The sequence below is a fragment of the Pseudophryne corroboree genome, chromosome 1, assembly GCF_028390025.1.
Source record: "Pseudophryne corroboree isolate aPseCor3 chromosome 1, aPseCor3.hap2, whole genome shotgun sequence".
NCBI classification, from domain to species: domain Eukaryota; kingdom Metazoa; phylum Chordata; class Amphibia; order Anura; family Myobatrachidae; genus Pseudophryne; species Pseudophryne corroboree.
The window spans coordinates 1,067,199,922-1,067,223,629 of NC_086444.1; the positions used below are offsets into that span (position 1 = coordinate 1,067,199,922).

The 23,708-nt window shown below is 44.9% G+C and overlaps 1 protein-coding gene across 10 annotated transcripts in view; it reads left to right on the forward strand.

The window, feature by feature from the left end:
- FRYL (FRY like transcription coactivator) overlaps positions 1–23,708 on the forward strand; it is a 541,692-nt gene that overhangs the window by 319,207 nt on the left and 198,777 nt on the right. For all 10 annotated transcript variants that reach the window (XM_063920961.1, XM_063920963.1, XM_063920960.1 and 7 more), the window contains 4 exons: positions 9,864–9,917; positions 15,542–15,681; positions 16,278–16,374; positions 17,429–17,508. In XM_063920961.1, the coding sequence (XP_063777031.1) occupies positions 9,864–9,917; positions 15,542–15,681; positions 16,278–16,374; positions 17,429–17,508 (371 nt within the window). The remainder of the gene's footprint in view (positions 1–9,863; positions 9,918–15,541; positions 15,682–16,277; positions 16,375–17,428; positions 17,509–23,708) is intronic.

Below are 23,708 nucleotides of genomic sequence, written 5' to 3' on the forward strand. Positions count from 1 at the left end.
TGGGAAAAACATCACGGCAGTCGCTCACGTAAACAGACAGGGCGACACAAGAAGCAGGAGGGCAATGGCAAAAACTGCAAGGACTTTTCGCTGGGCGGAAAATCATGTGATAGCACTGTCAGCAGTGTTTCATCCCGGGAATGGAAACTGGGAAGCAGACTTCCTCAGCTGGCACGACCTCCACCCGGGAGAGTGGAAACTTCATCGGGAAGTTTTTTCCACATGATTGTAAACCGTTGGGAAATACCAAAGGTGGACATGATGGCGTCCCGTCTGAACAAAAAACGGGACAGGTATTGCGCCAGGTCAAGAGACCCTCAGGCAATAGCTGTGGACGTTCTGGTAACACCGTGGGTGTACCAGTCGGTGTATGTGTTCCCTCCTCTGCTTCTCATACCTAAGGTGCTGAGAATTATAAGACGTAGAGGAGTAAGAACTATACTCATGGCTCCGGATTGGCCAAGAAGGACTTGGTACCCGGAACTTCAAGAGATGCTTACAGAGGTCTTATGGCCTCTGCCGCTAAGAAGCGACTTGCTTCAGCAAGTACCATGTCTGTTCCAAGACTTACCGCAGCTGCGTTTGTCGGCATGGCGGTGGAAAGCCGGATCCTAAGGGAAAAAGGCATTCCGGAAGAGGTCATTCCTACCCTGGTCAAAGCCAGAAAGGAGGTGACCGCACAACATTATCACCACATGTAGCGAAAATATGTTGCGTGGTGTGAGGCCAGGAAGGCCCCACAAAGAAATTTCAACTCGGTCGTTTCCTGCATTTCCTGCAAACAGGAGTGTCTATGGGCCTCAAATTGGGGTCCATTAAGGTTCAAATTTCGGCCCTGTCGATTTTCTTCCAGAAAGAATTGGCTTCAGTTCCTGAAGTCCAGAAGTTTGTCAAGGGAGTATTGCATATACAACCCCCTTTTGTGCCTCCAGTGGCACTGTGGGATCTCAACGTAGTTCTGGGATTCCTCAAATCACATTGGTTTAAAACCAGTCAAATCTGTGGATTTGAAGCATCTCACATGAAAAGTGACCATGCTCTTGGCCCTGGCCTGGACCAGGCGAGTGTCAAATTGGTGGTTTTTTCTCAAAAAAGCCCATATCTGTTTGTCCATTCGGACAGGGCAGAGCTGCGGACTCGTCCCCAGTTCTCTCCCTAAGGTGGTGTCAGTGTTTCACCTGAACCAGCTTATTGTGGTGCCTTGCACCTACTAGGGACTTGGATTACTCCAAGTTGCTAGATGTTGTCAGGGCCCTGAAAATATGTTCCAGGACGGCTGGAGTCAGGAAAACTGACTTGCTCTTATCCTGTATGCACCAAACAAACTGGGTGTTCTTGCTTCTAAGCAGACTATTGCTAGTTGGATGTGTAATACAATTCAGCTTGCACATTCTGTGGCAGGCCTGCCACAGCCAAAAATATGTAAATGCCCATTCCACAAGGAAGGTGGGCTCATCTTGGGCGGCTGCCCGAGGGGTCTCGGCTTTACAACTTTGCCGAGCAGCTACTTGGTCAGGGGCAAACACGTTTGCTAAATTCTACAAATTTGATACCCTGACTAAGGAGGACCTGGAGTTCTCTCATTCGGTGCTGCAGAGTCATCCGCACTCTCCCGCCCGTTTGGGAGCTTTGGTATAATCCCCATGGTCCTTTCAGGAACCCCAGCATCCACTAGGACGATAGAGAAAATAAGAATTTACTTACCGATAATTCTATTTCTCGGAGTCCGTAGTGGATGCTGGGCGCCCATCCCAAGTGCGGATTATCTGCAATACTTGTACATAGTTACAAAAATCGGGTTATTATTGTTGTGAGCCATCTTTTCAGAGGCTCCGCTGTTATCATACTGTTAACTGGGTTTAGATCACAAGTTGTACGGTGTGGCTGGTATGAGTCTTACCCGGGATTCAAAATTCCTCCCTTATTGTGTACGCTCGTCCGGGCACAGTACCTAACTGGCTTGGAGGAGGGTCATAGGGGGAGGAGCCAGTGCACACCACCTGATCGGAAAGCTTTACTTTTGTGCCCTGTCTCCTGCGGAGCCGCTATTCCCCATGGTCCTTTCAGGAACCCCAGCATCCACTACGGACTCCGAGAAATAGAATTATCGGTAAGTAAATTCTTATTATTTCTCTGCTTTCTTCTTTGTCCTGCGCCAATCCTTCCCAACCATGCACTGCTACTGGCTGTTAAAATAGTATTTGTGCGCGGTATTAAATGCAATTTTTACATTGCTTGCACCTTGCTACTATGGGGTGTATTCAATTAGAGTCAGAACTGCCGTCTTGTCGGAAAGACGGCAGTTTCTGACTGGAATAGGTCGGAAGGGGTTCCGACCTATTCAGTCGGGGCTCAGTTTTTCCGACAACTCAGGAAATCCGACTTGTCGGAATACACGCGGATCGGCGGCTTCAGCTGCCGAGCCGCGTGTATTGCCGAAAGCAGTGCCAAACACGACAGGTTTTAGCCCGTTTTCGCCATTTATTCCGACAAGTCAGATTTCCTGACTTGTTGAAAAAACTGAGCCTGGATTGAATAGGTCGGAACCCCTTCCGACCTATTCCAGTCGGAAACTGCCATCTTTCTGACAAGACGGCAGTTTCCAACTCTAATTGAATACACCCCAATGTCAATCCGTCTTTTAAAAAAGGACCCAGCAGCAATTGAATATACACCTTTGTGTCTACAGATTTCTGCTTAGTGCATGGCACCAAAAGACTGAGTGCAGATAGGGCTGTAAACATTCACACAGATGTGGGTTTTCTTTTGGCATATAATGTGAATTTACTGACATAACATAGCATGTGTTCGCTTTAGTATAGTTGTCCCCATTCAGTGATCTGCGGGGTTTATTGACACCTAAACCCTTAATAGTCTTATGTTAATAAAAGCATGAATAATACCCCTTTCAGACTGCCAGCTTTTAACACGGGTTATTGCACATGAGCACCCAGTTTGGACTAATCCGGGGCGAGTGACCTGGTATTCCAACTCTGGTAGCGAGCAAGGTTGAACACGTGTTCATCCCGGCTCGCTGTGCTGTGTAAACGGGAAGCCAGGTAGATGCGAACCGTTCCCGTTCACTCTGTGTGAACGGGTGGCGCTTGAAGATCATGCAATCTCTAAGCGCCGTCCCCGCCGCATTACGGCTGACGTCACCAGCCGAGGCGGTGTGAAAGGGGTATACCACATATACAGGTCTATTCATGAAGCAGTGAAAAGAGTGTTGAAGCACTTAAATGTTACTACAGTATGCTCAATAAAAAAGAACAATTGAATATCGTCCTGCGATCTCCTGTCACTTTAGCCGGGATATCGTGCGCGATATAACAATTGAATACTGCCCTTAAAGTTGGACAATAGTACTGTTTCCAATACTGCGCTGTAAAATAGTAATTTCCAGGATAGGAGATACTATCAGCAAGAGAACAGCACGTATCAATCACGCATGCCTAAAGCGAGCATAAATTTATACAGATTTCTCATTTAACCACGTATGTGTGTGTGTGTGTGTGTGTGTGTGTGTACGTGTGTGTACGTGTGTGTACACTTGGGGTACCATAGACCAAAGTGTGCCATGAGTTTTTATAAAGGACGTTGCAAGCTTTTAGTATATTTCATTAGCTCATGTGACAATGCGTCCTGTTTGAATGTACATTATCTGTTTTCCTTGTACATGCAAGATATTGTGTAATAATGACAATGTTTAATAATTTATTGTGGGTCATGCTGTCACAACGGAGGATATTGGTGGCGCTGTTTAGCGCAATTAGACTGGAGCATCTATTAATAAATCCAACTAATCTGCCGTTGCCTGATCTATAATAGCCTGTTACCACTCCCTCTTATTAATGAACCATCTCATTCTCCGAAACACTGTTCAGATGATGGGTATTGTGTATATCAAGGCCAACAGTCTCTTCCATTATTTAAATGCTATTTTCACAATGTTAGATTAAAGCATGATTCTAGTGAAATAATTTATAAAATTGTTAACTAAATATTAGTTTACCTATAAAACACAGCTGAAACACTGCTAGATCCCATTATGGGCTGGAACCACCCCATGCCGATGCTCCTAATGCAAAGCTCTATGCAGTGTTAGTGGGTGTGGATCATCAAATCGACAGTGTCTAGGTTGACAATGTTTAGGCCGACCACTATAGGTCGACAACTCACTAGGTCGACAGGGTTGGAAGGTCGACAGTGTTTCTAGGTCAACATGTGCTAGGTCGACAGGTCAAAAGGTCGACATGAGGGGGAGGGGTTTGTGTGTCGTTTTCTGCATACTGTGACCGGGAAGCCGAATTAGTGCACCGTGTCCCCTCGCATGGCTCGCTTCGCTCGGCACAGATTACTGCTCCAATCGTAGTCCTCGTGGATCGTTAAGTATAAAAAAGTTCAAAAAAAAAAGAAAAAAAATGTGAAAAACTCATGTCGACCTTTTGACCTGTCGACCTAGTGACTGTCGACCTAAACATTGTCGACCTAGACAGTGTCGATCTTCAGACCGGATTCCCTGTTAGTGCTCACCATGAATGAAAGTGCGTTTCCTGGACTTCTGCAGAGTGATCATGGACTGCACAATGCTTTGGTGCTGCTATAAAGTACTTGTGTATAACTTGTATATTAATCATTGTTACCATCTGTATTATTTCACAGTATGCTTTGAACAATATACGTGTTTACAGTGCACAAGGTATAAGAGTTTTTGATAAAATGTTTCCAGTGTCCAGAATGTTTAAATGTTTCCCTAATGATATGCCCCCTCTGGCTTAAAATGCGGATAGATTATATAGCAATTTGCCAGCGTACTAAAGTTCTAGAATACATACCACAACCTTCAGGCAATGCAGACTTTCTCTGTATGGACGTCACACGGTGTAAGCAGAAAAATCCAATTTCTGTTTATTTTTAGTATTTGCATTGCAGCTATATTGCTGGCTTAGTGAAATGATCCGCTGAGCGTGCAGCAGTGCAGAGACAGCAGAATGCTACACTGAGTACTGCAGGAGCTGGCAGCGCTCACCAGGCACTGCTACAGAACTCTAGTTAGGCGGCTTACCTTTGGGTTTAGTTCTATAGCTGAGTGACTGGTCCATGGCATTTGCACTTGAATGATGTACTTACTATACATTACCATTTACTGTATATGCAGGTTGTAGTGTCAGTGACATTTCCTGTTTGACCTTTATCTCCCCGACTGCAGACTGGAAGAAATACTTTGTGTTCATCTATCATGTTTTTTTTTAACAGAGTCCTGTCTAATTCATACAGATCTCCACCAGCCTTCTCCCATGCATTGGGGAGTGTTGTATGTGGTGTTTCCCCCTCCTACCCATATTACATGGTTATTTCAGTAAACACTTTATTGTCAGGATAATAAAAGAACCATACAGTATGTCCAAGAATTGCAGACTCACAATGTACCACAAAATGTACTTACGTTTCACCGGTGTGTAAGACTGGCCACAAGCACGGCGGCATGCCATTCCATCTAAGTGCTTTGGGTGTTTGTAGAACACACATTGTAATCTGTGTGCACTTCCATACTCTGTTTTACTGGGTATCTGGTGATAGAGCTAAAATGTCTAGGTCGACAGACAGTAGGTCGACATGCATTAGGTCAACAGACACAAAAAGGCGACAGATGAAATAGGTACATAAGATCGACATGACAATGGTCGACACATTTTTTTTAATGTTTTCCACATCTTCCCCAGCATTTGCTTACGTTACTATCCACGAGGACATCTGTTGGGAATAGTAGCCTTGCCCGAATTGTGGCCAGCGAGGGTACACATTTGTACTGATGGTGGTCGTACAGCATGAAATATACAAGATTTGGCCTTAAACAAACTTGCGTCGACAATGTCAAGTGCACCTAATGCATGTTGACCTATTGACTGTGTACCTAGACATTGTAGATCTATTCTACCACACCCGTTTTACTGCAGTGACAGGAACATGCTTATTTCTCCTCAGTCTGGTGTGCAGCTTCTCTCTAGCGCTTTATGTTGCCTTCAGCTTTAGATTAATGCCACAGCAGAACTTGTGCTTTTGATTTGATTTTGTCCCTTCAATGGCTATATTATATTATGGTCAGTTTGTATTCTTAAATCACCCATAGAAAAGACTGTAGGGGGGAATTTTACATCTCGGTAAAGCCATGTTGCACTGCAGGTGGCACACATGTGAAAAGTGCAGAAAGATTTAGATTTGAGAGGTTCGTGTCCCAACTCAAATCAAAAATTGCAGTGTAAAAATAAATTGTTTTTGGGCTACATGCACAAACGGGATACGGTCAGTTTACCTACAATCAAAATCCCGACAACCATTAACCGACTGACAAAATCCCGACAAGGTCAAAATCCCGACATGGTCAAAATACCGACATTTTGACCTTGTCAGTATTTTGACCTTGTCGGGATTTTGACCTTAGGTCAATTGTTGTCAGGATTTTGATTGTAGATATTTCAGACTGATCCCGCACAAACAGCCAGTATTTACCCTGCATGCAAAACAAAGAAAGATGCTCCCCTTGCATTACAGCATGGTTTCCAGGTGCAGTTACGCCTTATTTTTCTGTTCACTCAACTCTGAACCAGCCCCCGTGTGTTTTACGGTTTTATTTGCATCCTGTTGTATATTTTTATGATTAGGGGAAGATTTATGAAGCTTGGAGAGAGAGAAACTGCCAACCAATCAGCTCCTTTACTGTCTGTGTTTAAAAAAAAATTACCGAAGCGGATAGGTTAGTTCTTTATCTCTGTCCAAGCTTTGATATATCTAGTCCTTGATAAGAATCTGGTTAATGTGAAACTTACTTCCTGTAAATAGATGGTTACTTTCCCTTTTATGAAAGTAGCATGTGCCACCACTGAAGACACAGTGGTTAGCATTGCTACAGTATATCATAGCACTAGACCATAGGTTCAATTCTGACTGGACACTATTGATTGATTTCTGACCAGGGCAGTATATGTGTGGATTTTGAGTGCTTTCCCTGTGATTGCATTGCTTTCCTCCACTGCCATGCTTGCAATTTAATTGGCTACTAACAAAATAGACAGAAGTAAGTGAGTGAGTGGTAGGGAACCAAGGACGGCAAGCTCCAATGGGGTCAGGGACCGATGTGAATAATCACACAACCTCGGATAATAAGTGTTGTGTAACTTGGTGGTTACATATGTATGAAACACATGTTTTTATTTCTAAATCCCCTTTTCACTCTTATTTTACCATGCACACTTGGTGGTTTCCTGGTAGCGTCTGCCCTGCATGTCTTTCGCCTGCAGCCGGTCTGGGCTGATGATATATGTTTACTTCCCATTTCTAACACACCCAATATCTGGACGTGTCAGTTGCCTTTAGCATTACGCTGCAGTTTCTCCCAGAGTTGGAGATATAGAAGGATAGGGTCATCATGTATGCTGAGCACTAGATAACACGCATGCGGTCAGAGAGTGTTTGCTATGAGGTCTGTATTCAGATCCGTAGTAAAAATAAGGCTTCTGTTCATATGTAAAATGTGTTTTACAGAGGAAGCAAATATAGTAATTGTTCCTTGGTAAGTTGGAACATCCTACAGTTGGAAATTGTACTTTTTTATTAAAAAGAACCTATTGAAGAAATCATGGGTACACCAGTGTATAAATGTTTTTTATTTATTTATTATTAAATAATATGCTGCTTTGTGCTATTGAATGTGTAACATTTACCTTTTCTAATTCCCTTTACAGACATTCATCAAAATCCAGGTTTTTTTTTTGTTGTTGTTTTTTTTCTTTACTTGAAGCCCGAGGTGCGGTGCTTCATCACCCAGTGTCTGTGCCAAACGTGCTGGGGGCATAGGTTCTTGGACCCTCTCCGAAAGGAGAAGGGCCCCGTTACTCCCCTACCTCTCAGAGCCGAAAGGCCTACTGAGGGGAAAAAAGGGACTGTGGGTCCCCCCTTGCCGAAGCGCAGAGGGACCCTCGTGTGTCCCCAGGGTTGGCCGAAGCTTCCCCCTGGGGACCGAAAACAGCGTCTGGTCCTCCCCCCATGGAGAGGACCTCAGCAACTTTAGGAGAGAGGGTGGCCCATAAGGGCTAGTGCATATATAAATAAATAAGCCCCAGCCAGAAGGCCGGGGAGGGGGTATAAAAAATTGTCCTTGCCCTAGCCAAAAGGCCAGGGCAAAGGAAAAAGTGCGCCAGAAGTTGGGGAGTGACAGTGCTTGTGCCATCAAAGTGCAAAGGCGTCCCGATGCCACCAGTGCAAATGAAGGCACCCCTAGGTCGCCCCAGAGGCACATATCACCTCGAGCTTCGAGCCGCTCCCAGTCTCTCAGCCAGACCAAGCTTCATACCTACTCTATGCCAGAGTCCACCCCCAGTACGAGAGTAGATACTAGACCAGGCCGTTCCCTATCCAACGTAAGGGTTCCTTAGGCCTATACGAAGTAGGGATACTCGGCCCAGTTTTTCTCCACCCTCAACCAGGGGCCTTGCCACACCCCAGCATGGTACTCCACAAGGTGTTTCTCCATTCTACATCTAGGAACCTCTCACGCTCCTAGTGTAAGAACAGGTACTCCACCCTGTGTTTCCCTCGAGCAGATACTACACTTGATCTTAGCCAAAAGGCCGAGAAACGTGAACGCGCATCAACCCTGGATTTTGCTATGTCTGAATGCAAACAACCCGGGAATAAGTCCCGGGTCCATGACCCCTTCTCCCGACCAGGGTCATGGAGATCAGACCTGGGAATTTGGCAGCATGCTAGACCAGGCAATTTCCTGGGTCTGATGGGGGAATTACTGAGTGAAAAACCTGGGATATTGTCTGGAGACTCGGGTCCTTGCTCAGTGCGAAAGGGTCACTGGTCCAAATGACTGGGGCTTAGACCATAGTCGCTACCAGGGTTATTCCTGGGTCCGGAGTGAAAGGTGTGACTCGGGACACAATGACACTGGTCATGCCAGAAAAGGAGCTGATTGCCGGGCTCAGTAGCGCTTGGAGATGGCATCATCTCCAATCGTCCACTTTTAGACAGGAGACCCAGGTCCAGTGTGAATGGCAACGGCCTGGGAATAATCCGTATCCATTTGCCTGTGTGAAAGGGAAAGTAACCTAAAACCTGACTCCAACCCCGTGTTCCGTGTCCCAGGTTGGAGCCAGGTTTTAGGTGTGAAAGTTGTAGAACTCTTAATTTAAAATTAGTTACAGGATGGTAATTTAAAACACAAAATACATTTGCAAAGCGATAAATGTAGCATCCACTGTGCCCTCCCCTTACTCCATTACTGCAGTTATCGTTACATTTATCAGTGACAAGCAATAAGAAGAATAATTTTATTTTTTAACAAATTGTCAAAGGAAATCGCCAGTCGCTGTGCGTGTTTCAGTGCAGTGTGACTGGCTAATTGCTGTGTAACAACTGGATGACAATGTTTAAAGCATAGTACTTATATAATGTTGATTGTTTTAATTGTTTACCAAATCAGTTCATAAATGGATGTGTGTGGTGGCTTTGTGACCGTTCCCGGAACTCAATCAGATTTGAAAGAAAATATAAAAATAGACAATTCTCACCTTGTATGACTGGGTTTTGGTAGCAAAATCAGATCTGCCCATTTAGAGTAAACAATAGTAAATCATCTCATTTATCATGGTACGTTCATAACTGCACATTGCAGCTTCGAAACCTACACATTTATATTAGAAATAAATGTACAGAGTAAGAGATAAATGTCTGCTCATTCTTCAGTTTAGCAGCGACAGGGGTTAACCATTACGCACAAGCAGCCTATGAGAAGATGGTACTTTGCTTTCCTCATAATCACTGCAGCTCTTAATATTTCCTCGTGTTTCTATTTACAGGAAAAGCTTTTGTCAAGATCTCTGCAGAGAGGTGAAGATCTTCAGTTTGATCAGGTGAGAGCCACGTCCTATATATCTTAGCAACAGCCCAATAGAGACCTGTTTATTGAATGCGGACACGTATACTTTGATAGCAGTGATATAAAAATTGCTCCATCTTATCTGTCTACTACAGTGTGTGTACAGTATGTGTATCTTATGTACAGAAGTGAACGACAAGTACAGACAAACCTCTTTACGTGACATATTTACCAGCCATTGTGGATATGAGTTATTGTTTCTGTGGATTATAACTGTACTACACAGTTTGGACATTACATTTTATATGTTGCAATGTGAATATATCAGAAATCTTAGAATATGTATAGAATGTACTCCCAACTGTCCTGGAATCGGGACAAAAGCCTTGGTCATCAGCATGGTGGGATAGCCCCCTCGTATTGGGACTGTCCCAACATTATTTTGAAAGTTGTGAGGTATGAGAAATTTCATTAGTAACAATTACCATTGGTAGGATAATCGGCCCTACACGCTGGGCGATACTACTGAAAGATCTGAACGATCTTGTTCATTAATGAACGAGATACCGTTCATATCTTTCAGTGTGGAGGCAGCAACGTTGAACAATGCGCGGCCCCACGCTCGTTCATCGTTGGTGCTCCGTCGCTTGTGCATGCAGGCCAATATGGACGATCTCGTCCATATTAGCATGCACTGCTATGGAGCCGGGTGACGAGGGGAGTGCAGAAACGTCAGGCAGCTCGGCGGCGGATCGCATAGTGTGTAGGGCCCTTAAGTCCTGCTTCTTCTAATGCAATGATCTATTTGCGGCAGGCTGGTGCTCGGCACCATTGCACCACTAATTGATTGTGCGCCCCCATTCTATTACCTTCACTGACTGCTACTCCTCACAAAGCTTTATACTCCTTTAGAGAATTGGAACTAAGGTCTTGATTGGGACATCTATGTAAATTTCATATTTCTGTAAATCTCTGATGTTTGGGCAGGAGCAGCACTGCACATATACATATCTGCTTCCGCAACGTCAGCCACAGTGCTTCAAAAGCTGGGGCGTGGGATGAGGAGTGTTTCAGAAACAGGGGCATGACGGCCCCATATTCTGAGCCCACCGAAGCCAGTGGCTGCGTCCTTGAACATAGCTTTACTGGCCCCCATGCAGCGTGCTTTCCAAGGACATCCCGAGTAGCCTGAGAGTTACTCAGATACCTGATGGTCACACAGATGATCCAAGCAGCGTCTTGGGACGTAGCAGTGAATCATAGAAGCCGGCAGGAGGTGTCTATATACACACTCCTGCAGCATTTTCATGTTGTCACAAAGCTGTGCGCAGCAGCCTACCTCTGAATCGGTCTGTGGGCCAGTTTGTCTACCATCCAGAGAGAGGAACAAGATTTTTATGCACTTGGAAAGTTTTGCACTTTTTTGAAAGTATATCCCTATAGAGTGAGAAACCGTTTTTTAACTATCCCCTTCAAAGATTTCCTGACACTGGATGCTACCAATACTGAATTAAGGGTGAAATTCAACCACTGCTTATCTGTTCATATTCTAAATTGTCAGTAAAATAATGTATTGTATATGACATCACAAGAATTTAGTCACAGTTTAGTGTGCTTTGAAAGGTGTTGTGATTTTAGCCAGCGTATGGGACTGTATCACTGACCTGGTCTGGAAGTGCTGTGGACTCGGGGCTTCTTCCGGTGACCGGGAAGAGGAACTGCTACTGGGTCGCAGCAGAGATGGCCGGATGTAGGTCTTCCTCATGCAGGATTAGGACGGTAGGCAGAAGGCACGGGTGGACGCTTGAAGGTCTCCTGAAAGACAAGACTTGTAAAGGTGCTGATGAATTGGAGAGTACCAAAAGCTCACTGTGAGCGATGTTGTGGTGCTAGAGGCACTGAGGTGCTCTAGGCACTGAGGTGCTAGAGGCACTGAAATGCTAGAGGTACTGAGGTGTTTGAAGGCGCTGAGGCGCTTAGAGACGCTGAGGTGCTGAGGCACGGAGGTGCTGAGGCACGGAGGTGCTGGAGGCATGGAGGCCCTGAGGAACGGAGGTGCTGAGACACGGAGGTGCTGAGGCACGGAGATACTGGAGGCACGGAGATGCTGGAGGCACGGAGATGCTGGAGGCACGGAGATGCTGGAGGCACGGAGATGCTGGAGGCACGGAGGTGCTGAGGCACGGAGATGCTGGAGGCACGGAGATGCTGGAGGCACAGAGCTCTGGAGATCACAGGTACAGTAGTAGTAGCGATGATACTCAGGCGCCGGAGCTCTGCCCGACGTCTGAATTTGTACTTCCCGCCAGCACCTGATTGGAGGAGCGCTGATGACGTCACCCGTCCCCAGTGAACGTCGGGCGCACCCGCGACGTCCACACTACGGGCGCCCGGACAGCCAGTACCCCCGGAGAGACAAGCCCAGCGGCGGCGGTATGACAGACTGTACCTTGCTTACGTGTGGAGCTTGACACGCGCCTTGTGTCCACTCCTCTGCCTGTGCCAATAATTGTTTGTTCATGTATTTCATTGCTTTTTCTTTCAGATAAAGCAGTTTGCATTTTATTAATTAACCTCTCCATCTAAAACGGCTGGGTTTGTTTGGTATGGCTCTGTGAGTTGTGGCTTTGCCAAGCTGAGCCAGCAGTATGCGGGTAGCTTTGAGACCAGCCACTCACAGTGAGCTCATTTTGTTAACCGTTTCCGCTAAACGTTGTAGAATCTGAGTGCCAATAAAACGTTTGCTTAGATTACTGCCAACGTCCTCTGGTAATAAAGAGATTAACCAGATTAATTTTAATGTAATGAAGTAAAGGAAAAATATTAACTGTTTATAAATTCAAAACAGTCTGAAGTGAATCGCTCAGCAATGAGCGTTTATGCTTCTCTGATTCTGAATACAGTTTATTTCATTCATGTTGTACAGAAAATGAAAGCATACAATCTGAGGGGTTGCTATGGGCAACAGAAGCTTACTGTGCACAAGTTTTCATATATGGCCTTCTAAAAATGAATAGATCACCTTTCGTCAACCTGGTCTTAATCTATAAACCTTTGACCATAACATTATCAAATGATGTTTCCCACTAAATCTCCTGGATAGTCTCGCAGTTGTCTGACTGGAAGAAGGCAACCTCTCATGCTACTGAAACCCCGCTGTTAAACTTCTCTATTTATGATTCACTTGTAATTAAAGTTAACTGCATGTAAATGCATGTGTTGCGTTTAACAAGATAACTTTACTGTTGTATTGAAGATTCATGTTAAAGATGAAAAAATAGAATATGACAAAAACAGCATTTGTAAAAACTTCTATAAATGCGGTGTCATTTGTTTGGAGTTTTGCTTTCATTTGAACATGCAATGAAACGCACATTTCAAATAGTGTGTGTCCTTACTGCACCAAAATTTCCAAATTTTACTCCTGAAAGTAAAAATATTATTTTCTTTTTGGGTGGAATTAGGTGTCCAAAGTAATTAATGCCAGGCGGATCCGACGTTTTGGCAGGTCTGCCAATATGTCTAATGGTCTGATCAGGAGTTCTCTTCTTTTCTGGCAGTCTTTATTCAGGGTTGGCAAAGCCCGTCACCTGTTCCATGTTTCGGTCAACCTGACAAAAAGGTCTGTCTAAGCAGGAGAGGATGATCGCTTTCTCAGGCTGTTAGATGCACCAGAGGACAATTGAACGCTTTAAACAAGTGTAAAAGATTAGAATAGATCACACTAAGATATTAGTTTATTATTATAGAATTGCGTTGTATAAGTGTTACTGCACTATTTATGGAATATTTAACTTGATATTTTCTGTGACTTTTAATCGCATGTACACAGCTGGTAAAATGAAAGTATCCCTATTAGGGTGATCTGGACCGAGTTTTAAAGCTCATAATGAAAAGACCTTTTGACAACAAGTACTTCAGAGGATTTGCTAGCCCAATGGTTCCCAAACGTTCCTGAATCACTGCAACCCAGAGAATCAGTATTTTTTTTTATTCACTGCCATTTGCCAAAAGTTTCTGTTAATAAATTCAGGATGCATTGAGTTATTTGGTGGTGGACAGGGTTGTGCTGGTGTTTGTCCACATATATCATCATTAGCAGCTACCAGCAGTGGTTTTGCCTACCACTTTGACCATAAATAAATAAATTTGATCGTGGATCTCCCACCCTTGGTACCGTGCAGCACCTCTGAGTGACACAGGATCCAGTTTGGGAACCACTGTGCTAGCCATTTATCGAGAAAAAAATTAGTTATAAATGTTGTCAATATGTTGCAATCCAAATGATTGAATAGCAACAAAAATTTTTAATGTGTCCTCCAGTATTAGACTATTCTGTCTGACATGTTACATTCTGCTGTTATAGAGGACATTGCTGCTCACCACTTCCAAATTCAGGTGGGATGCCCGGCAAAAGGAAGAAGAAGTGTAATAATATACACCAGTGGTTCTCAAACTGTGTGCCGTGGCACCCTGGGGTGCCTCGGGAATTATGCAGGGGGTGCCTTGTGTTGGTGGTCCAGAACCAATTAAAATTATGTATGGTCAATGTAATAGGCAAAACCAGTGCTGGTGGCTGCCAATCATACAATATGTGGACAAACAGAAGTAAATCTTGTCCCTCACCACATAACTGGCCCTCAGGATGACATATAAACACAATTTAATATTTCTTTCTAAATTTTTCAATAAGACACTTGGCCTAGGGCTGCCGTGAAATATATTCTGATACTCTAGGGTGCCGTGATTCAAAAAGATTTTGGGAACCACTGCTATACACTGAATATCTGTTCTCTGTCCAAGCTTTCTATGGTCACATTTGTTTGTTTTGTCAAAAGTATTTTTCTTGCAAACTACAAGAAACTGTGTTAAAGAAATGTATTACCATTTAATGGTTTGTATTGATTTATAGTTGTAATACATGCCACCTGTCTGTTATATATTGAACAAATGATGAAATATGGTTGAGTACATATTTAATTGATTTAACACCACACCTTGTTTTTGTTTTGTATCTTTCTGCATAAAGTATTTTTCCTCTAGGGTCAGAGTTGGTCATTGCGTCACTAGATCAGTCTTTTTGTCTTGTTTTTGGGACATTCCATGAAAATGAGTAAAAATGTCCCATACGTATCGCTGTAAAAACAAACAAAAAAAACAAAAAAAAAAACAGGCAGAACACACATGATCAAGTTGTCTATGTATGCCAGGTGTTTAGAAAGTTTGGGGGTTTACCGAGCTCATGCGCTATAAATTGTGGATCTCCAAGTTTGTTCCTTTGCAAGCTTTGCTTATGTTCCTTTGGTACAGTGCTATATGTTAGCGGTTTCAGAATAACAAGCATTAAGTGTAAGATAAATATTAACTCGTATGCTTAATGATAAACACTTATCGCCTGATAAACTGCAAGGTTTCTGCTAACACATTATTTGCTTACTTACAATGAAACCTTTAGAGTAGCAATATATCAACTTATTTCCAAGAAGGGTCATATTTCTATGGTAACTATGTGTTTGCGACCCAAAAGTAACATGGAGTTCTCCTGGTACACCGAGACAAGCAGTTGGACAACCTTTTAGTGAGATATATATATATATATATATTGTTTATTGTCTGTGAATATTCTGTCCGTTCACTCTGCACTGCTTGTCTTCATAGGTGATAAGCTGTATGAGCTCTGTGGCAGAGCACTGTCTCCCCTCCTTACTCCGCACCTTGTTTGTCTGGTATAAACGCCAAAATGGAACTGAAGATGAGTCCTACGAGTACAGGCCTCGGTCTAGCACAAAATCAAAAGGGTAAGAATCTGTGTGTGTCATTTAACTCTGCAACTAAACAAAGTCAATTGCACAATTTTATAACAACAAAAAAATACAAATTAGACAAAATGTGGCAGGATTGACTTTATTGCTTTCAAAGTAAATTTGTGGAAGGGGAGCATGTAGTGTGTTAGGGTTGGCTGAGTATGGTTCATAAGGGATGGTACCATGACCAGACCCTGAGGTGTCAGCTCCATACTGTCATGGCTGTGAAAGCAGCTCCTGCACTCACCTTCCCTATCCCAAACTGCATGAAATGGTATGGCTGGTCTGTAGTTCTATTTCCATACAACTCTCCGGACACCCCTCACACACTGTAATGTGCATTATACGTGGGCCTGGGATAAGACCTTTCATTATTTCATAAATAAACTTGCTAGTTACTGCTTACCTAAAATTAGGTAAATGTTTATGGTTGTCCAAATCCTTATTATATGTAGCAATCTATCCAATCATGTCCTGTTTCCAGATGTAATATTGTAATGAACATGAATGTTGTAATAAATCAGCACACCTATGCTACGATCACAGCATGGCAGCGTATGGTAATCTCCTGTGCTTCCTGTACTCTGCAGAGATGAACAGCAGCGAGAGAGAGACTACTTACTTGAAAGAAGAGACCTGGCCGTAGACTTTATTTTTTGTTTAGTTTTAGTAGAGGTCCTAAAACAGGTAAACGCCTCTCTTTTGTGTTTTGTTTGTGAGTCCACGTGTGTCATGTGCTCCCTTTATTAACCATTTAACTGATGATTCACAACAGCTCAGAAACTGTCAATTTTTTTTTATTACTTAATAAAGTTTAGAAAGTATTTTCTTTAAACAAAATATTTTATTTAAAAAATATATCTAGGGTTTTTTTTTGCCCCCCCCCCCCTCCTCATTTCCATTGGTCACCATTATAGAATAAATCCCCCCCCCCCCCCCCTCCCCCTTCCCCTATTTGCAATAGATCCCCACTCACACATGTCTTCACCCCCCCACCTCTACTGGTTCAACTTGCTCCTCTGGGAGTTACTCCCCACTCCCATGGACATGTCTTCCCCCCCACCCCATTCAGAGCCTGTGCAGGGGGGACTGATGATCACTGCCGGGTCTGGTGGGGGTGCAGCGTGGGGGCAGCACGTTGCATGTGATGGGACCTCATCACATACAACCAAGCCAGTTAAGTGGTTAATGATGATTATCTGCTTGTCTCTATTTTCCACATTTTATTATATGTTTGGTAGATGCATTTCAGAAATGTGTTGCCTTAAGTGTTGTGTCTATGTTTTTGTAGTTTCAAAGGTCTATCAGCTTTGAAGAGAGATTAGTTACACAAATAGGAAGGCATCCATAATGTTAAACACTCTGAAGGGGCCGGAAGGTTAGGGTTACGCTGTGGAAGAGTGGGGTTAGGCTGTGGGACGGGAGGTCAGGGTTAGGGACATATGGTACTCAGTGCTGTGAGCGCCGATGGATCTGCCTAATGTCATAACCATGTCACTGACGGACGCCGTTGTACCTGGTAATTCATCAGTACACTACCGGGGACATTTTCATCAGTGTCCACATTATGATTGTCAACAAAATATACCAAAGAAAGCATGCCATGGATTGTACACCTGCTGTTCTTCATCTACTGCATGGAGAGTCACTTGGTACACTTTCACATTTGCTATAGTTAGATAGGATTCAGCCTGTTTTTTTTATTATTCCTTGCTTGTTACGGTTGCATTTTGCATTACAGATTCCCGTTCACCCAGTTCCAGACCCCCTTATACAAGAAGTTCTCAACTTGGCTTTTAAGCACTTTAAACACAAAGAAGGGTAAGTTGGATTTTTTGTTGTGGTATATTTTGTGCTGTTTTGTTTTCCCTCATGTTAACCTTATTTTGGCTGCCTGAAAATATTAAAACAACACTGTGAGTAATTTCAGTTAAAGTGCATAACATTTTGGTTGCTCCTCATTTACGTGCCACTGAGCCTGACAGCAGTGTATAGTAGACAAATAGAACAAGGTGGAGGAGTAAGTCTTGAATTCTGTAGAATTGGAGAGATGTAAGTGAAACTTGCTGTGGCATTGAGGATCGATTTGAAGTAGTGACTGATGAAAGGGAGAACTGATAAGAAGAGGTTACTGTAGTCCAGTAGGGAGATAATGGAAGAGTGCCTGAGAGTTTCGGTAGCGTGAGGCTGATGTAGAGAAACAAGCTGAAAAGTTAAGCCAGTAGGCCATGGAAGAAATTTAGCATAAAAGTTGAGATGTGGCGGAATGAGTGCTGAGAAGATGGCAGAAAGTGAGGATCTTAACCCCAGATGGGGGGGGGAGGGAATGGGTGCACGCTATGCAGATGGTGAAAGTATTGTAGAAGGAACTTGATGAACGGTTTCTGTGTTGTTGGTAAAGTTGGTTTTCAGTCACCGGTGACGTTTAATCAATAATAGTGTATGGTATGCCAGTGTTTATGCTGTTCAGTGATCTCCTGTACTCCCTGCCTAACAGAACGTTACTAGATAGTAGACGTACACATGCTGCTTAACACTTGTGAGGATACACTAGATTTACTAAAGCTTCTGAAACAGACAAGTAGGGGGTGTTGCTGATAGCATCCAATCAGATTCTATAATTTCTATATTGAGTCTAGAAAATGATAGAACCTGATTGGTTGCTATGGGTAACAGCATCACTTACCTGTTTTAGAAGCTTTAGTAAATCTACCCCATAATATTTCCTCTTTCTCTAACGTCCTAAGTGGATGCTGGGGACTCCGTAAGGACCATGGGGAATAGCGGCTCCGCAGGAGACTGGGCACAAAAGTAAAAGCTTTAGGACTACCTGGTGTGCACTGGCTCCTCCCCCTATGACCCTCCTCCAAGCCTCAGTTAGATTTTTGTGCCCGAACGAGAAGGGTGCACACTAGGTGGCTCTCCTGAGCTGCTTAGTGAAAAGTTTAGTTTTAGGTTTTTTATTTTCAGTGAGACCTGCTGGCAACAGGCTCACTGCATCGAGGGACTAAGGGGAGAAGAAGCGAACTCACCTGCGTGCAGAGTGGATTGGGCTTCTTAGGCTACTGGACATTAGCTCCAGAGGGACGATCACAGGCCCAGCCATGGATGGGTCCCAGAGCCGCGCCGCCGGCCCCCTTACAGAGCCAGAAGACTGAAGAGGTCCGGAAAATCGGCGGCAGAAGACGTCCTGTCTTCACCAAGGTAGCGCACAGCACTGCAGCTGTGCGCCATTGCTCCTCAGCACACTTCACACTTCGGTCACTGAGGGTGCAGGGCGCTAGGGGGGGGCGCCCTGAGCAGCAATAAAAACACCTTGGCTGGCGAAAATACATCACATTTCTCTAACGTCCTAGTGGATGCTGGGGACTCCGTCAGGACCATGGGGGATAGCGGGCTCCGCAGGAGACAGGGCACATCTAAAAAAGCTTTTAGGTCACATGGTGTGTACTGGCTCCTCCCCCTATGACCCTCCTCCAAGCCTCAGTTAGGTTTTTGTGCCCGTCCGAGAAGGGTGCAATCTAGGTGGCTCTCTTAAAGAGCTGTTTAGAAAAGTTTTTTTTTTTTAGGTTTCATTCAGTGATTCCTGCTGGCAACAGGATCACTGCAACGAGGGACTTAGGGGAGAGATCTCCAACTCACCTGCGTGCAGGATGGATTGGGATCTTAGGCTACTGGACACTGAGCTCCAGAGGGAGTCGGAACACAGGTCAGCCTGGGGTTCGTCCCGGAGCCGCGCCGCCGATCCCCCTTACAGACGCTGAAGAAGACGGCAGAACGGAGGTCCGGAAACAGGCGGCAGAAGACTTCACAGTCTTCATGAAGGTAGCGCACAGCACTGCAGCTGTGCGCCATTGTTGTCACACGGCTCACTGACCTAGTCACGGAGGGTGCAGGGCGCTGCTGGGGGCGCCCTGGGCAGCAATATAAGTACCTTATTGGCAAAATAAATACATCACATATAGCCATTAAGGCTATATGTATGTATTTTAACCCAGGCCAGTTCTTAAAAACCGGGAGAAAAAGCCCGCCGAAAAGGGGGCGGAGCTTATTCTCCTCAGCACACAGCGCCATTTTCCCTCACAGAAAGGCTGAGGGGAAGGCTCCCATGCTCTCCCCTGCACTGCACTACAGAAACAGGGTTAAAACAGAGAGGGGGGGCACTGATTTGGCGATATAAATATATATTAAATGCTATAAGGGAGGAACACTTTTATAAAGGTTGTCCCTGTATAATTATAGCATTTTGGTGTGTGCTGGCAAACTCTCCCTCTGTCTCCCCAAAGGGCTAGTGGGTCCTGTCCTCTATCAGAGCATTCCCTGTGTGGGTGCTGTATGTCGGTACGTGTGTGTCGACATGTATGAGGAAAATGTTGGTGAGGAGGCGGAGCAAATTGCCTGTAATGGTGATGTCACTCTCTAGGGAGTCGACACCGGAATGGATGGCTTACTTGTGGAAGTACGTGATCATGTCAACACGCTGCGAGCCGGTTGACGACATGAGACGACCGGCAAACAAATTAGTACCTGTCCAGGCGTCTCAGACACCGTCAGGGGCTTGTAAAAACGCCCATTTACCTCACGGACACTGACTCCAGTGTCGACGGTGAAGAAACAAACGTATTTTCCTTTAGGGCCACACGTTACATGTTAAGGGCATAAAGGAGGTGTTACATATTTCTGATACTACAAGTACCACAAATAAGGGTATTTTGTAGGGTGTGAATAAACTACTTGTAGTTTTGCCTGAATCAGATAAATTAAATGAAGTGTGTGATGATACGTGGGGTTCCTCCGATAGAAAGTTATGGGCGGTATACCCTTTCCCGCCAGAAGTAAGGGCGAGTTGGGAAACACACCTTAGGGTGGATAAGGCGCTCACACGCTTATAAAACAAGTGGCGTTACCGTCTCCAGATACGGCCGCCCTCAAGGAGCCAGCTGATAGGAAGCTGAAAAATAGCCTAAGAAGTATATACACACATACTGGTGTTATACTACGACCAACAATCGCCTCAGACTGGATGTGCAGCGCTGAGGGGGCTTGGTCGGATTTCCTGACTGAAAATTTTGATACCCTTGACAGGGACAAGATTTTATTGTCTATAGAGCATTTTAAGGATGCATTTCTATATATGCGTGATGCGCAGAGGGATATTTGCATTCTGGCATCAAGAGTAAATGTGATGTCCATATCTGCCAGACGAAGACACGACAGTGGTCAGGTGAGGCAGATTCCAGACGGCACATGGAAGTATTGCCGTATAAAGGGGCGGTCCATCGGACCTGGTGGCCATGGCAACAGCTGAAAAATCCACCTTTTGTTCCCCGAGTCACATCTCAGCAGAAAAGGACACAGTCTTTTCAGTCTCAGTCCTTTCGTCCCCATACGGGCAGGCGGGCAAAGGCCAGTCATATCTGCCCAGGGGTAGAGGAACGGTAAGAAGACTGCAGCAAGCAGCCCATTCCCAGGAACAGAAGCCCTTCACAGCTTCTACCAAGTCCGCAGCATGACGCTGGGGCAGTACAAGCTGACTCAGGTGCGGTAGGGGGTCATCTCAAGAGTTTCAGCACGCAGTGGGCTCACTCGCAAGGGGACTCCTGGATCCTACATGTAGTATCCCAGGTGTACATTGGAAATTCGAGACGTCTCCTCCTCACAAGTTCCGGAAGTCTGTTTTACCAACGTCTACCTCCGACAGGGAGGCAGTATTGGAAACAATTCACAGGCTGTATTCCCAGCAGGTGATAATCAAAGTACCCCTCCTACAACAAGGGAGGGGGTATTATTCCACACTATATTGTGGTACTGAAGCCAAACGGCTCGGTGAGATCTGAAATATTTGAACACTTACATACAAGCGTTCAAATCAAGATGGAGTCACTCAGAGCAGTGATAGCGAACCAGGAAGAAGGGGACGAGATGGTGTCACTGGATATCAGGGACATTTACCTACATGTCCAAATTTGCCCTTCTCACCAAGGGTACTTCAGGTTCGTGGTACAGAACTGTCACTATCAGTTCAGACGCTGCCGTTTGGATTGTCCACGGCGCCCCGGGTCTTTACCAAGGTAATGGCCGAAATGATGATTCTTCTTAAAAGAAACTTGGACGCTTTCCTGATAAGGGCAAGGTCCAGAGAACAGTTGGAGGTCGGAGTAGCACTATCTTTAATAGTTCTACGACAGCACGAGTGGATTCTAAATATTCCAAAATCGTAGCTTTTCCGAGGACACGTCTACTGTTCCTAGGGATGATTCTGGACACAGTCCAGAAAAAGGTGTTTCTCCCAGAGGAGAAAGCCAGGGAGTTATCCGAGCTAATCGGGATCCTCCTAAAACCAGGAAAAGTGTCAGTGCATCATTGCACAAGAGTCCTGGTAAAAATGGTGGCTTATTACGAAGCAATTCCATTCGGCAGATTTCACGCAAGAACTCTTCAGTGGGATCTGCTGGACAAATGGTCCGGATCGCATCTTCAGATGCATCAGCGGATAACCCTATATCCAAGGACAAGGGTGTCTCTCCTGTGGTGATTACAGAGTGCTCATCTTCTAGAGGGCCACAGAATCAGCATTCAGGATTGGATGCTGGTGACCACGGAGGCCAGCCTGAGAGGCTGGGGAGCAGTCACACAGGGAAAAAATTTCCAGGAAAGTGTGATCAAGTCTGGAGAATTCTCTCCACATAGATGGAGCTAAGAGCAAAATTATAAGGCTCTAAACTTAGCAAGACCTCTGCTTCAAGGTCAGCCGGTATTGATCCAGTGGGATAACATCACGGCAGTCGCCCACGTAAACAGAAAGGGCGACACAAGAAGCTGGAGGGCAGTGAAAAAACTGCAAGGATTTTTCGCTAGGCGGAAAATCATGTGATAGCACTGTCAGCAGTGTTCTCTCCGGGAGTGGACGACTGGGAAGCAGACTTCCTCAGCAGGCATGACCTCCACCTGGGAGAGTGGGAACTTCATAGGGAAGTTTTTCCGCATGTTTGTGAGCCATTGGCAAAGACCAAAGGTGGAAATGATGGCGTCCCGCCCGAACAAAAAACGGGACAGGTATTGCGCCAGGTCATGAGACCTTCAGGCGATAGCTGTGGATGTCCTAGTAACACCGTGGGTGTAACAGTCGGTGTATGTGTTCCCTCCTCTGCTTCTCATAACCAAGGTATTGAGAATTATAAGACATAGAGGAGTATGAACTATACTCGTGACTCCGGATTGGCCAAGAGGGACTTGGTACCCGGAACTTCAAGAGATGCTCACAGAGGACTAAGGGCCTGGGGAGCTAAGAAGGGACTTGCTTCAGCAGGTACCATGTCTATTCCAAGACTTACCGCGGCTGCGTTTGACGGCATGGCGGTTGAATGCCGGATCCTGAAGGAAAAAGGCATTCCATAAGAGGTCATACCTACCCTGGTCAAAGCCAGGAAGGAGGTGACCGCACAACGTCATCACCACATGTGGTGAAAATATGTTGCGTGGGTGAGGCCAGGAAGGCCCCACGAAGAAAATTCAACTAGGTCGAATTCTACACTTCCTGAAAACAGGAGTGTTTTGAGCCTAAAATTGGGGTTCTTTAAGGTTTTAAGTTTCGGCCCTGTAGAATTTCTTCCGAAAAGAATTGACTTCAGTTCCTGAAGTCCAGATTGTCAAGGGAGTATTGCATATACACCCCTTTTTGTGCCTCTAGTGGCACCGTGGGATCTCAACATAGTGTTGGGATTCCTTAAAATCATATTGGTTTGAACCGCTCAAATCTGTGGATTTGAAATATATCACATGGAAAGTGAACATGCTGTTGACCAATATCTCACATGGACAGTGACCATGCTGTTGGTCCTGGCCTCGGCCAGGCGATTGTCAGAATGGGCGGCTTTGTCTTACAAAAGCCCATATTTAAATTTCCATTCGGACAGGGCAGAACTGGGACTCGTCTCCAGTTTTCTTCCTAAGGGGGTGTCAGGTTTTTCACCTGAAACAACCTATTATGGTGCCTGCGGCTTCTAGGGACTTGGAGGACT